The sequence below is a fragment of the Bos indicus x Bos taurus genome, chromosome 8 (assembly GCF_003369695.1).
Source record: "Bos indicus x Bos taurus breed Angus x Brahman F1 hybrid chromosome 8, Bos_hybrid_MaternalHap_v2.0, whole genome shotgun sequence".
In the NCBI taxonomy this organism is placed as follows: Eukaryota; Metazoa; Chordata; class Mammalia; order Artiodactyla; family Bovidae; genus Bos; species Bos indicus x Bos taurus.
The window spans coordinates 45118469-45132833 of NC_040083.1; the positions used below are offsets into that span (position 1 = coordinate 45118469).

The 14365-nt window shown below is 44.8% G+C and overlaps 1 protein-coding gene and 1 long non-coding RNA gene across 5 annotated transcripts in view; one reads left to right on the plus strand and one right to left on the minus strand.

Moving 5' to 3' along the window:
* TJP2 (tight junction protein 2) overlaps window positions 1-14365 on the plus strand; it is a 128302-nt gene that overhangs the window by 43006 nt on the left and 70931 nt on the right. For 2 of the 4 annotated variants that reach the window (XM_027549426.1, XM_027549428.1), the window contains exon 1: window positions 5340-5502. The exons of 1 other annotated variant lie outside the window; for it this stretch is intronic. In XM_027549426.1, the coding sequence (XP_027405227.1) occupies window positions 5443-5502 (60 nt within the window). In that variant the 5' untranslated portion in view covers window positions 5340-5442. Of the gene's footprint in view, window positions 1-5264; window positions 5503-14365 lie in introns of those variants that run through there. One more of the 4 variants, XM_027549423.1, reaches the window with a different exon arrangement.
* Window positions 4463-5454, minus strand: LOC113897100. Its single transcript, XR_003512259.1, has 2 exons — window positions 5374-5454; window positions 4463-4709 (listed from the first exon to the last, which is right to left on the minus strand). It is a non-coding gene; the product is annotated as an uncharacterized LOC113897100 (long non-coding RNA).

Below are 14365 nucleotides of genomic sequence, written 5' to 3' on the forward strand. Positions count from 1 at the left end.
AAGTACCCTTCCTTCAGGCAGAGTTTTACCTGTCAGCACCTAAATCATGCATGTACTCGAGCAGTTCTTGTGCCCTGTCATCATTTGTGTACATGTCTTTCTCTTCATCATGCTCTGAGCAAGCCCCTTGTTGTATACTGTCTTTATCTGCTATATACCTACCCCAGCGTACCTGCTAGCCATTCAAGAAACACTTATTGAAGGAAAGTATCATTATAATGTGGACCATTTAAAAAGTATTTATTGCATTTGTTATAATGTTGCTTTTGTTGTTTATGTTTTGTGTTGTTTTTTTTTTTTTTGCCTGCAAGGCATGTGGTAAACTGCACTGGAAACTTTCCCTGCCTTGGAAAGCCAAGTCCTAACCACTGGACCACCAGGGAAGTCCTGGGAGTGCCTTCATGATTCTAATCCACCAACCAGTGTGCAGCCCAACTCAGTTGCTTAGGTAGCCTGGAAACTTTTCATGTCGGGGTCCTTTGCTCCCATTTAATGATACTGTATAAAATCATGTTGCAAATAAGTGTGTGTGTGTGTGTGTGTGTGTGTGTTTATCCCCAAATCTTAATGTTCTTGAGGAAATCTGATTAAAAGTGTTTGGTTTTTACAGTTATTTGAGGTCCTCTGACCCTGCTTTAAAGACTTTATACACTGTAATACATAATGACAAGTGTTAAAACATTTCATAGACAATAACTACAATTAAAAAGAAAGTATACACAGTCCTAACCATTCATCAAATCATGTTCTCATATACTTTCCAATTCTTTTATATATATAGTAATTTTTTGTTATTGTCATCAGGATAGATAGTATTTTTGTTTGGTTGATGTTTTTGCCGCACTGTGTGCTTGTGAGATCTTAGTTCCCCAGCCAGCCTGGGCCGTGACAGTGAAAGTGTAGAGTCTTAACTGCTGGACTGAAGGGAACTCCCGAGGATAGATGCTATTTGTACCCTTTCTCATGGGTTATTATATTGTTATTATCCTTGTTGCTATACAGACTCCCTTATATAATTTTGAACTGCTGTAATTTAACAGTTCTCCAGCCTTGGAGAGCGATGGTTTCCATCCTATGTTATTATAAACAGGCATACGATGAAGCGCTGCCCCACCTCCCAGTCACGTGCTGTCATCTAACCTCCCAAGCCTATCTTGTTACTGAGACAGCTCTGGCCAGGATGATCTGTGGTTCTCTTCTTGGTGAACATCTTCTGTTCTTAACTGAACTCTTCAAAGTTCCATGTTGGCTGTTCTTCCCTTCTTGAAATTCATTCTTCTCTTGACTTTTTGGACACCTTACTGCAGTGGATTTCTTTCTTTCCCTTCTGGCAGTTTCCTCTTTTATCTCTACCCTGGGGTCTTAAGCTTGCCTCCTAAGTATTGGCATTCCCTGGGATCTTCCCTAAGTATTGGCATTCCCTGGGATCTTCCCTAAGTATTGGCATACCCTTATTCTTTTCCTGCCTCGGTTTTTGTTATGTCTCTGAATACTCTCATTACCTCCCATGACATCAGCTTTCTTGATACACTGGCAATTTCCAAATCTCTTCCTCTACCACAAACCTCTCTACCTAAGATCTCGTTAATGCCTGGCACATAGTAGACACTTGACCATCTCCACCTGGAGGACCCATGACCCTCAAAACTCAATCAGTCCTTAACTAAATTCACCATCCTTCCTCAAGCCCCTCCCAAGATCTATTCCCATTCCTTTGTTTCCTCTTTTGGCAAAAGACACTGTCATCTACTTAGTTAAGCCAGAAACCTAAGAGTCACCTTAGACTCACTTCCCTCTTCCTTACCTCATATCTGATCAGGCAGTCACCCAGTCTGCTGATTCCACTTCCTTCATCCCTTGAACTGGCTTATTTTGTCTAACTTCATAGTCAAATCATCTCTCACCTGCATTCCCACAAAAATCCTTTTTTTGGTTGTTGTTGGCCTTGTCATTCTTACTGATGCCCCTCCCTGCAACCCCTACCCAACTCATCCATTTTCCAAGAAGCTGACAGAGTGATCTTCAAAAATGCCAGTCTAATCCCACTTCTGCAGGGTCACAGTAGAACACAAACAACCTGAACAACCTTACCTCCTGCTACCTCAGCAGCAAGCCTGTGATCTCTTCCTTTTTTCTCCACTTGTTATTTGTTGTCTTCACCTGGAAAGCTTTCTCCTCTTTTTGTCTCACAAAGTCATTCCTCTCTGTCCTTTAGAATGTGTAAGCTGCTGTCTCATCTCTGGAAAGACTTCGCTAAACCCCACACCCCTATCTGGGTGAGGAACCCCTCCAGAAAGACCCTAGACTACTCTGAGCTGCCAGGAATCTTAAACGGTTTCTTATAATTTACTAATTGTCTGAGTTAGTAGGCTGAACTCTGGGGCCAGAGCCTAACTAAGTCTTGTATCAGGGGGTTCTGACTTTAAAAAAGTGTTTAGTAATTATTTGTTGGATAGAAGTTCTTTGGAGAAACAAAATTCTAGGAATGGGGTTCACATGTGCAAGCCCACTTGTGAGAAATATATACTAGTATTTTTCCAAAGAGTTGTATAGATTTATACTGCCACTAGCAATGGTACTGTATCAATTGAAAGACTTTCTTCAACATGAGTCAGAACTATGTATTGTGTCAGAATGTTGGTATTTCTACTATAAAAGTATGTCATCATTTGGAGTATTGTAGTGTATTAGAAGGGCTTCCCTGGTGGCTCAGTGATAAAGAATCTACCTGCCCAATCAGCAGACTTGGGTTTGATCCCTGGATCCGGAAGATCCCATGGAGAGGGAAATTGCCACCCACTCCAGTATTCTTGCCTGGGAAATCCCAGGGACAGAGGAGCCTGGCGGGCTACAGTCCATGGAGTTGAAAACAGCTAGACACGCCTTAGCAACTAATGAATAGCCACAATGCAATAGAACTTTATGCAGCGATGGACATCTGTGTGGGTACTGACTGAGCACTGGAGATATGACTAACATGAGTAACAAACTGGACTTTTAGTTTCTTTTAGTTTTAATTTAAATTTAAATGTATCCAATACTCACATGTGACAAGTGGTTATCATGTTGGACAATGCAACTCTAGAAAGAAAAAGGAAAATCATCCAGCAGATATAATTGCTACATTCTGGGTGCCTTTCTTTTTAAATGCTAGTGGTATAAGCTCACATCACTAAGGTGTGACCAGTTCACAAATGGTGTCACTGTTATTATTAGCACTGCCTAATTTGGGAAACTTTTTTTTTTTTAATGGTGCTTTCATCAGGAGAGTAACACCTTACCTCAGGAATACAACCAAAGCATCTAATTCTGGAGACTTAAAACTGGGAAATGTTACTCACAGTGCTTTTTATTCAGAGGCAGGCACTTTGCCATTCCAAAGGAGGCCAGAAGCTAACACTTTCAGAGGCATCTGCTTGACTTGTTTTTCCACATAAGTTGCCAAACTTGTTTTCATTAGGCAGGAAATGAAGCAACTTTTCAGGGAGAGAGCCTGCCATCTGCATCTCCTCAGTGGGTCCATCAACCCTTCTACCTTCTGAGGTGCTGTGCTTTAGTCGCTTACTCATGTTCAACTCTTTGCAACCGCATGGACTGTAGCCCACCATACACCTCTGTCCATAGGGATTCTCCAGGCAAGAATACTGGAGTGGGTTGCCACACTCTCCTCTATCTAAGTTCTGGTGGGCCTACCTAAGAGAAGGATGGGCTGAACTTTTCTCTCTCACAATGCGGTTTCCTTAAGATTTCAAACCCAAAGGTATATTTTCATTCAGTGTACCTGTTTTGATTATCCAAATAACTTACATGCCTTTAAAATAAGGAAACTTATTTATTGTGCACAATTATATATACGTAGACTTCTCTTCTCACAAAGAGTCGGACACGACTGAGCGACGGAACTGAACTGAGACTTCTCTGATGGCTCAGACAGTAAAGAATCCACCTGCAATGTAGGAGACCTAGGTTCCATCCCTGGGTGGGGAAGATCCCCAATATTCTTGCTTGAAAAATCCAGTTGACAGAGAAACCTGTTGGGCTACAGTCCATGGGGTCGCAAACAGTTGGACACGACTGAGTGACTAACACACAACAGAGGACTCTACAATGAATAAATGTACTGAGTTGAATTTGATGAATTCTTCCTAATAAGCATTTGTGACCTACTTTGGGGCTTCCCTTCCCTTGTGGTTCAGCTGGTAAAGAATCCCCTGCAATGCGGGAGACCTGGGTTTGATCCCTGAGTTGGAAAGATCCCCTGGAGAAGGGAAAGGCTACCCACTCCAGTATTCTGGCCTGGAGAATTCCAAGGACTGCTATAGTCCATGGGGTCGCAAAGAGTCGGACACAACTTAGCGACTTTCACTTAAAAAAAAAAAGCCTCAGAAGCTGTTGACGGAAGAGGAGTTTTAATCCCTATTGGAGTTGTTGGGAATGTGCCAAAGAGAGAACTTGGAGTATATTTCCTTAAAAGTCTTGTTTTATTATCACGAACATCTCACACTCTCCGAATTCAGGGTATCAATTGTTGAGCCGAGAAAGGTGGGGTACAGTCCTGGGTTATGTGTCTGTGTTGGCTGGCCGGTCTGGTCTCTAGGCAGGACAAAAAGAAACTTTGGAGCTTCCCTGGTCCTTTCTTTTGGAAGAGAATTGGGAAGAAGGCTCTCGAAACCTCTCCAAAAAGTGTTCGTACAAGATGCGCACGCGACCTTGGGGGCAGAAAGAAAGTGAAAGTGTCAGTCGCTCAGTAGCGTCTAGCTCTTTGCGACCCCATGGACCCTCCAGGCTCCTTTGTCCATTCGGGGTTCTCCAGGCAAGAATACTGGGGTGGGTTGCCATTCTCTTCTCCAGGGGAATCTTCCCGACCCAGGGATCCGAACCTGTCTTCCGCCTTGCATGCTGATTCTTTCCCCGCGGACAATGAGACCACCCCGAACTCACTGCTACACGCGAACTTGCAGCGCTTTCCCCGGCGCGCGCCCGGAGCCGGACCTGCTGCCCCCAGTGCGCGCCGCGGAGCGAACCATCGGGTCCGCCGGAGAGGGGTTGGCCGTGGAGAGCGGCGGGACGCTCTGTCCTCGGGGTTTCCCTGCTGCCTCTCCCCTCTTAGGTCCTCGGCCGAGAGTCGCGCACGGGGCTCCGCGGGGACTCCGGGGGCACGGCGCCGGCAAGGCAAGCCCTCCCCCCGGCCGTGCAGGGGTGGTAGCGGCCCATTTGAGAGTTTCCGCGGCCAGGCGGCGGGCGCTGAGGCGCTGCGTTGGGTAGGGGGCGGGCCGTTGCCGCCTCCGCCGCTGCCGTGGAGGGAGGGACAAAGGGGTGGGTCCCCGCGGACTAAAACCGGGCTAAAATCCGGCTGCGGGGCTGGGGACTGACCTGCAGCCTGGACAAGGAGGAGAAGTGGGGCCCAGGACAGGCGTGCCCACGCGGGACCCGCGCTCGAAGATGCCGGTGCGAGGAGATCGCGGGTTTCCATCTCGGCGGGAAATGTCAGGTTGGCTCCCTGTAAGTTCCCTCTTGCGTTCCGCTTGGTTGGGAGAAGGGTCCCGAGGCGAGAGCCTGGGAGCGCGTGGTGGGCTTCCCGGATGCGCCATGGGTGACTGGGATTCTCCCATGCGGAGGTGGGGTTGAGGGCAGCGGGTAGGTTTCACCGGACGGGGGTGGTGGCTTGTGGCCTCCCAGGCTCCTGGATCCTTCTCTCTGTTCTCCAAAGTCACTTGGATTTCGGGTTAAGTCGCGAGTAGGGAAAAAATGTCTTGAACTCTGTCTTGGATCCCTACTACTTCGGGGGCGTCTCGCTGTGCCTGCTGTGTCGCCTGCCCTGTGCCTGTGTTTTCCTTCTCTGTTCCAAACCTCACTCTCTGGTTGATGCAAAATTACAGGCGTGTGTGCGTGAGACACACTGACAACTCTTTGGACCAGAACCCCCATTTTCCCTTTTAATCAGTTACATTTGCGGTAGAAGTAAAAGTTGTTTGCTGTAGGAAATGGAGATGGGGTTTGGGAGGACGCCACGAGAAGAGAGTGATGAATGCTTTGTACTCTGGTATTATCTTACCTGTCACCAGTTCCTTTTCTGTCTTCATTTGTGAAGTCTCTGCTTTACACAGTAGTTTATTTTAAATTATAAATAATCAGGGTTTTGACTACAGGGTTTTAACATTCTTGAAATGTGGATGAACTTGGGAGTGAATACTCCAGGGCTTAGTAATGGAAAGGAATACAGCCTCCCACCTCTGTTTTAGCTTCAGTTCTTAGGCAGTGCTGCCGCCTTGGCAGCTGTCTAGCCTGAGTAATGGTTGTGGTTTCCCTGCAGTTCCCAGTGGAAACTGCCCTCATAGAAACTGCCCTCATCCCGTCATAGAAACTGCCCTCCCTTCCTCAGTTGGGGGAATCCCAGCAGAGAAGGCAAGAGGCCCTTGTCCTCAGATCTTTAGGTGGTCTGGGCCAGCTGTGCTGACACTCTGGGAGAACAGGTCCACTTGTGTCTGGATTATTCCTGGGTGAGACACTCTGCACACAGACCTTGGAATCAGACTGTTTTCTTTTTAAGTGAGGAGTTAGTGGTCATGATTGCATTTGTAGCAGAGTGCCATGTGATATCCTGCCTTAGAGAATGAAATTTGGTTATTCGATAAATTTTCATGACTGGCTTCACTTCAGTGTGGGGATGGCTCTGTCACCCTGTCTTGTTGGGGAAGAATGCAAATCTTTAAGACTCTGATGTATTCCAATTAGAGAGATGAACAGGATGCTGTCGTTTTCCCTCTTTGGGGAGATGAAAGAAGCGAGGAGTGGGGGTGCCTTAATAAGGCGGTGGTGGCTTTTGAGGTTTTTCTTGCGCTTTTTCTGAGCTGCTGTCAGAGATTTCCCCTGCCCCGATTCGCAGCTGCAACTTTTTCAGGACCACGCAGCTAATAACGTAATGAGCACCTGCTTGTGCCGGTCCATTGTGAAGAGGTGAGTGCATGAGATAAGCAAGACTCAATTTCTGTCTTTCAAGAGTCTGCTATGCAAGCTGAAAATTTTAGGTGTATTTTTAGATTGTGTAGACTCTCTCTGCTGGGATACCCTGGCTGAAGGAGGGAGTATGAAATACAGATATACACTCTGCAGTACAGAAATGGAACAAAGTGTGGGATTGTCCTTTGCACACTCCCTTCAGGGATTCTTTTGGGGAAGAAAGTTTGCCATTTGAACAGATTCCTAACCCTTCCTAACTCTTCACCCCACCCGCCCTTCCCACACACATCAAGCTACTCTTGCACCAAATCTGCATGACTTTTTCACCTATAGAATATATGACAGCATACAAGACTCAAGCGGCCCCGCCTAGTTTCAAGGCCTAGTTTCAAGGACTTATCTGTCTCCTAAGAAGAACTTCTTCAGAAAAGAAAAACTTGCTAAAGTCACTAGGGATTTTATCATCTCCCTCAAATTCCCAGGCACTTCTCCCATGGAAGAGAAATGTCTGACTGTGACCTTTTGTCAATATACAAAGAAATAAACTAAAAGTTAAACAAATGGAGGGTTAGGAAGGGTTAGGAAGATGGGGCTAATAACACACCTCACAGGGTTGAGTGAGGACTGAATGAAATGTGCCAGGGTGCCTGGCTAGTGGGTGCTAAATAAACAGTAGCTTGTACAGTCATTCCTCAGTATCATGGGAAGGGGGAGAATGGTTCTGGGACCTCCATAGGATACCAAAATCCAAAGATGCTCAAAGTCCTTAATATAAAATGGCATACATAGTATTTTCCTGTAACCTCAAGGCATCCTCCTGTACACTTTAAATCATCTCTAGGTTAAGATCCCCTAGAGGAGGGGCATGGCAACCCCCTCCAGTATTTTTGCCTGGAGAACCCCATGGACAGAGGAGCCTAGCAGCTATGTTCCATAGGGTTCACAGGGCTGCAGATAGTCCCACAAGACTGAAGTGACTGAGCATGCAAGCACAGGCTACTTACAATACTATATTCAATGTAAATATTTTGTAAATAGTTGTAATCACAATGTAAATGATGTGTAAATAGTTCTTGGTGTGGCAAATTCAAGTTTTGCTTTCTGGAACTTTCTGGGATTTCTCCCCTGCCCCCATACATTTTTGATCCATGATGGGTTGAATCCTCAGGATATGGAGGGCTGACTATAATATGAACCAAAACAGGTGCTGAAAACTCTTAAGTGCAGGATCCTGGGTTACTAAGACAAGTGGGACCTGCTGCTGCTGCTGCTGCTAAGTCGCTTCAGTTGTGTCCGATTCTTAGTGACCCCATGGACTGCAGCCTACCAGGCTCCTCCGCCCATGGGAGGCAAGAGTACTGGCGTGGGGTGCCATTGCCTTCTCCGAAGTGAGACCTAGAAGCACAAATAGGAGATGCCAGGTAGGTATCAGGGCAGTTGCTGGGGGAAAGAACAAGAGATGCTCACACTCGAAAGACCTTGAATGCCAGTAAGAGAACTTTAAGAAAAAGCCACAGAAATCCCTCATGTATTAATGACTTGACTTTTCCTGCAAAGGAATGAGCCAGTTTCCTAGTAAACACTCTACCCCACACCCCCTACATAGGGAATATTACTATTTGGGGGGCACTCATATGCTTAAGATCCTAAATTTTTTAGCACCACTTGCTGGGGAGTTCCATTTGCAAGGATTTCTGCCTCCATTTGTTTAACTTTTAGTCTATTTCTTTGTATATTGACAAAAGGTCACAGCCAGACATTTCTCTTCCATGGGAGAAGTGCCTGGGAATTTGAGGGAGGTGATAAAATCCCTAGTGACTTTAGCAAGTTTTTCTTTTCTGAAGAAGTTCTTCTTAGGAGACAGATAAGTCCTTGAAACTAGGCGGGGCCGCTTGAGTCTTGTATGCTGTCATATATTCTGTAGGTGAAAAAGTCATGCAGATTTGGTGCAAGAGTAGCTTGATGTGTGTGGGAAGGGCGGGTGGGGTGAAGAGTTAGGAAGGGTTAGTAATCACGCTGAAACTTGCCACATACCTCTACCAAAAATATGAGCCATCAGGGAATTCCTTGCCTAATCCCTAAAACAAATCCCATTGAGGAGCTGTGGCTGTAGATTTGCTTATCTAGGTTGAGAGCTGATACCCTATAAAATGCCTTGTTGATCAGACTTGAGGCGGTAATCACAGGGCAAGTGCTGGGCCAGAATGGCCTTGGACCAGCCAGCCTTGGGGTTGAGAAGAATTTTCATTGAAAATTAAGTGGGCATGGTAGAATGATTATCTAAGATGATTATCTAATGATTATCTACTGAGTTCATGTCTTCATCCCAAATCCAAGGGTCAGGATCAGAAACAGACTCAGAGGTCAGATTCAACACCTGTTTTGTGGGTTAAAAACTTGTTTTACATGGCCCTTTTAAAAAAAAAAAAATTTTTTTTATTTTTTGGCTGCACTGGATCTTCATTGCTGAGCATGGACTTTCTCTGGTTTTAGTGAGCGGGGGCGGTGTTCTCATTGTGGTGCAGGGGTTCCTCATTGTGGCTTCTCTTGTTGAGAAGCACTGGCTGTCAGCGCACAGACTTCAATAGTTGCAGCACGTGGGCTCAGTAGTTGGGGCTCGTAGGTTTAGTTGCTCCACAGCATGTGGAATCTTCCCAGACTAGAGATCTAACCCCTGTCCCCTGCAGTGACAGGAGGATTCTTAACCACTGGACCACCAGGGAAGTCCTACACGGGCTCTTTTTAAGGTTCAGAAAGAAAAGAAATGTTCCCTAAAGCAATTTAGAACCTACTTCATCCCCACAGGAACTTTTATGATTACCCTTATGAGTAGAAGCTCCTTTAGCTAGCAAATTTATGAGGGTCTGATATGGTACCTCCATTAAAAATTTTGCAAAAGTCATATAATAGCAATGGAAAAAGGTTATCAGGCACTCAGTCCCACTATCTGCTATTGGCAATAGCTAGTTCCAGGTTTGAAGGCTACCTAGGAAAGGAGCCAAGTAAATCTATGCTGCCCATGTCACCGTATGAGGAAGAGAGTTCTGAGGTGGAAAGTACCAGCGTCTACTTTTCGCAGCTTCGTTAGGAAATGCCCTTCCTAGAACGTGGCCTCTGACTGTTAGAACCCAGGCAGGCCTGCGTGGGCCTTCCCCTAATAGTGACTGTTTCATACTGGCTTTTTAAGGGGACTAGAGTCTCTTTCCGGAGAAGGCAATGGCACCCCACTCCAGTACTCTTGCCTGGAAAATCCCATGGACGGAGGAGCCTGGTGGGCTACAGTCCATGGGGTTGCTAAGAGTTGGACACGACTGAGCGACTTCACTTTCACTTTTCACTTTCCTGCATTGGAGAAGGAAATTGCAACCCAGTCCAGTGTTCTTGCCTGGAGAATCCCGGGGACAGCGGAGCCTGGTGGGCTGCTGTCTATGGGGTCGCACAGAGTCGGACACGACTGAAGCGACTTAGCAGCAGCAGCAGCAGCAGAGTCTCTTTTATCCAAAGCCACATCAGCTTCAATAACCTGTGAGCTCAAAAGGGCGATGCAGGACTGTCATTGGAAAACCATCGATTAAGTTTGTTATGCATTTTCTCTTGTCTTTTTTGCTATCTCCTAACCAGTCCATTCTAAAGGAGATCAGCCCTGGGATTTCTTTGGAAGGAATGATGCTAAAGCTGAAACTCCAGTACTTTGGCCACCTCGAAGAGTTAACTCGTTGGAAAAGACTCTGATGCTGGGAGGGATTGGGGGCAAGAGGAGAAGGGGACGACAGAGGATGAGATGGCTGGATGGACATGAGTCTGAGTGAACTCCGGGAGTTGGTGTTGGACAGGGAGGCCTGGCATGCTGCGATTCATGGGGTCGCAAAGAGTTGGACACCACTGAGCGGCTGATCTGATCTGATCTGTTTTTTCCCCAAGTGTGTTGTACAGACAGACTGTACAGGGAGGAACATTGCCCATTCTTTAATTACCGTGCATTTCTCTTGTGTAAATAAAAAACGAAAAGCCAGTCTGTTAATTCATTTATTTCATGGATAGTTTGCTTAGAATGGGGCAAAAATAAGTATTAAGTAAAACAGTGAGTTTGATTTAAGAAAAATAGTAAATTATCAGGATGAGTGGAGTGAGAATAAGATAAAAAATTGTGAAGAGAGCCCTTGAAATCTGAGATTTGGAAAATACTCTTAAATTGTGAGTGTGACATTTAGGTATGGAGAGCTAGGTATACCTCAACCACACCTTCAGAAAAGTCACCACAGCATGGCCCAGAAAAGACAGGAAAGTTGAACTTGATGGGCTTTATGTCTTAATGTGTGTATTGTGCCATTGTCTACCCAGACAGTGTATTTGTGAAGCTATTTAACGTATTCCGTAAGTTTCATTCCCTTCTCTGCTTCCCATGAGCCATTCTGCAGTTTTAAGGTCTGTTGGTGTGACATTTGCAATAGGATAGCGTACTCCAGTGTTCTTGCCTGGAGAATCCCAGGGACAGGGGAGCCTGGTGGGCTGCCGTCTCTGGGGTCGCATAGAGTTGGACACGACTGAAGCGACTTAGCAGCAGCAGCAGCATGAAAAGAGGGGAAGAGCTTTGGCACTCCTGGAGGACATACCTCTGTTACCAAATGCATCTTAGTCACCATTCATCAGTGCTTAAGAGTAGAGAGACCCAAGCAGCCTCCCATGCAATGCATCTAACTCATTAAAAATGAAGCTCATAAAAGTGAAGTCGCTCAGTTGTGTCCGACTCTTTGCTACCCCATGGACTGTAGCCTACCATGCCTGAGGAGCCTCTCAGTCCATGGAATTTTCCAGGCAAGAGTACTGGAGTGGGTAGCCATTCCCTTCTTCAGGGGATCTTCCCAACCCTGCAGGCAAGACGCTTTACCGTCTGAGCCACCAGGGAAGCCTATGGTCTGTAAACTATACTTTAACAAGGATTGTCATTGGAATTGTAAGTCTTGAGATAGGGAAAAAGCACCCTGCTATGACCTGGAGAAAAGAGCAATTGAGGTTCTTCGTGGTCGGTGAATAAAACCACGACAGAAAACACTTTGTTTCAGTCACCAGAATCCCTAATTCTGTGGGTGTGCACAGTTTTCATGAGAAATCCTAGGCCTTCAATTAGTAACTTGTTCTTTAGTCATTTAAAGTCAGTAAAGATATTTGTTTAGTGCCTCTGCCAGATGGTTAAAGTTAAATCAGGTCTTTAATCTTAAAAACCATGCAGCTTCTCTGTCACTTACACATCATGGTGTGTTGCAAACCATAGCAGTATAAATTTTGATGATAATGAGTGTTTATTTTAGCTTTCAGGCTAAATATTTTGCCTGATTAGATTATAGATTATAGTTTCTACTTATATTTCTGTTCCCCCATCATCTTGTGTGTGTGTGTGGGGAGGGTGGGGGAGAGTTTGGGGGTATTGATAGTAGTGGTAAAAGACTATTGATAGATCTTTTGAAAATAAAATATTTGTTGGGTATTACAGGAAGCTCTTCTGACCCCAGAATGTCAAATTATACTATTAATCATGGCAAAAATCTCATGTCACATCCTTGAGTACAGTTGTTTACTGAATTTTACCCATATGCACATGTAAACACGGATTTCAGAGTTAATCAATGCAGTAATTATTATTTGTGTCATAGACTTTACTCAGCCATATGAAATACATGCATTATGTTCACAAGAGAAAAATGATGTCGTCTTTGGAAACTTTAATTGTAGAATGCTTCATCTGACACCCTATATAAACACAGGACTAAATATATAGTTATGTTTTTATAGTTAGTGACAATATAGTTAGAAGTCAAGAGGCATTTAGAAGGAACATATGTAATACACTGTGGAAGAAAATTATTGGGATAGTCTTGCTGGTCATTAAAGCGTTGGACACGACTGAGCGACTTTCACTAACAGTTATTAGGCTGTAATTAATAGGTAACGATTAGAATCCAGTTGTAGGTTTTGTTTTGTTGGCCACGGGGCATACAGGGTCTTAGTTCCCCTACCAGGGATCGAACCTGGGTCCCTTGCAGTTAAAGTGCAGTGTCCTAACCAGTGGACCACCAGGAGAGTCCCAGAATCCAGTTGTATCTTTGCCATTGTATATGTTAGAAAAAGCTTTGTTAGAGATGAGAGAATACCGCAGATACTCTAGGTTTTGTCACTTAGTTGAAGGTGAACTGGGGAAATAATGCATTCTAGTCATCAATAGGATTTAGTGAACTTCTCTTCTAGGACTTGTAGCTTCGTGAACCTTTGTTGTTCTGATAAAATAATGTTCCGTGTGTGATTGTTTGTTTCCATTCACTGAGAGACATCCTAGGTTGTGGGGTTTCTTCTCTGCCTCCTTTTGCAGCGGGCATCTGAGAGGTTGCGTGTGCTGGGCTCAGCAATGGGGAGGAGGGATGATGTACCCATCAGGGGCTACCAGCCCATTCTCCATCCTCGGATGGCTGTCTCCAAATATATCTAGCAAAGCAGAATGAAGTTCTTTGAAGAAATAAGTATTAGCCAAACTAGCCATTTCTGCTTTCGAAAAGGATAGTTCAGAAGAAACTTCCTGGTGAGCTCATTTTTAGTTGCTCCCTTGTCCTTCTTCCCTCAGGCTGAGTCAGTTATCTCCTGGCCTGTGATTGGTTAGTGTACACACACCAGTGTTTATTTGAGCCCTTATCACATCTGCCTTATGCCAGTCATTTCCTGTCAGCCATGAGCCCCTCCCTGGTCTGCGTCATCCCAGACACTGACGGGTCACCACGCACATTCACTGAAGTACTGACCACATTTTACTGACTTGATTTGGGGAAGCCTTATTGAATAAAATAGTAAGAATGAAAGACTCATTGAGAACTTAGAAAAGTGGATTCCTAGATTCCTGACATTGATAGAGTGACTGGATGATAGTTTGCCCATAAGAAAAAAATAATGTAGAATTTTTATTAATATACAGATCCTTTCTTCGATGGTGTATAAGCTGTACTAAGAATTAGCTTGGTGACTTTAGCTAAGGCATGTAATTCTATTAATAATTGTCAGTTACTTTCTGGGGATAACTATACTTGATCATCTCTGAAGTCTCATACTGTGCTTAAGATTCTCAGTGTCCAGTGTAAAGCTAGAGAACATTCTAAATTTCTGTTGGTTCTTGTCACCTTGAAGTGCTTTCATACTCCTTAGACAAATTGTGTGTGTTTTCTTTCTCTTTGTTTTCTCTTTGAAGATGAGATTCAGTGCAGTCTGTCTGCAAAGCAGTGTTTTAAGAGTGGCTGTCTTGTTTAGCTCATGAAGTGATGGAAAGATCTATTATTCAGTTGCAGCTTAAATAATGTACCAGCTCAGTAGGTACTGAATTCTCTTCCTCACTCTGCAGCCCCAAGTCAGCAGCTGCAACCATCTC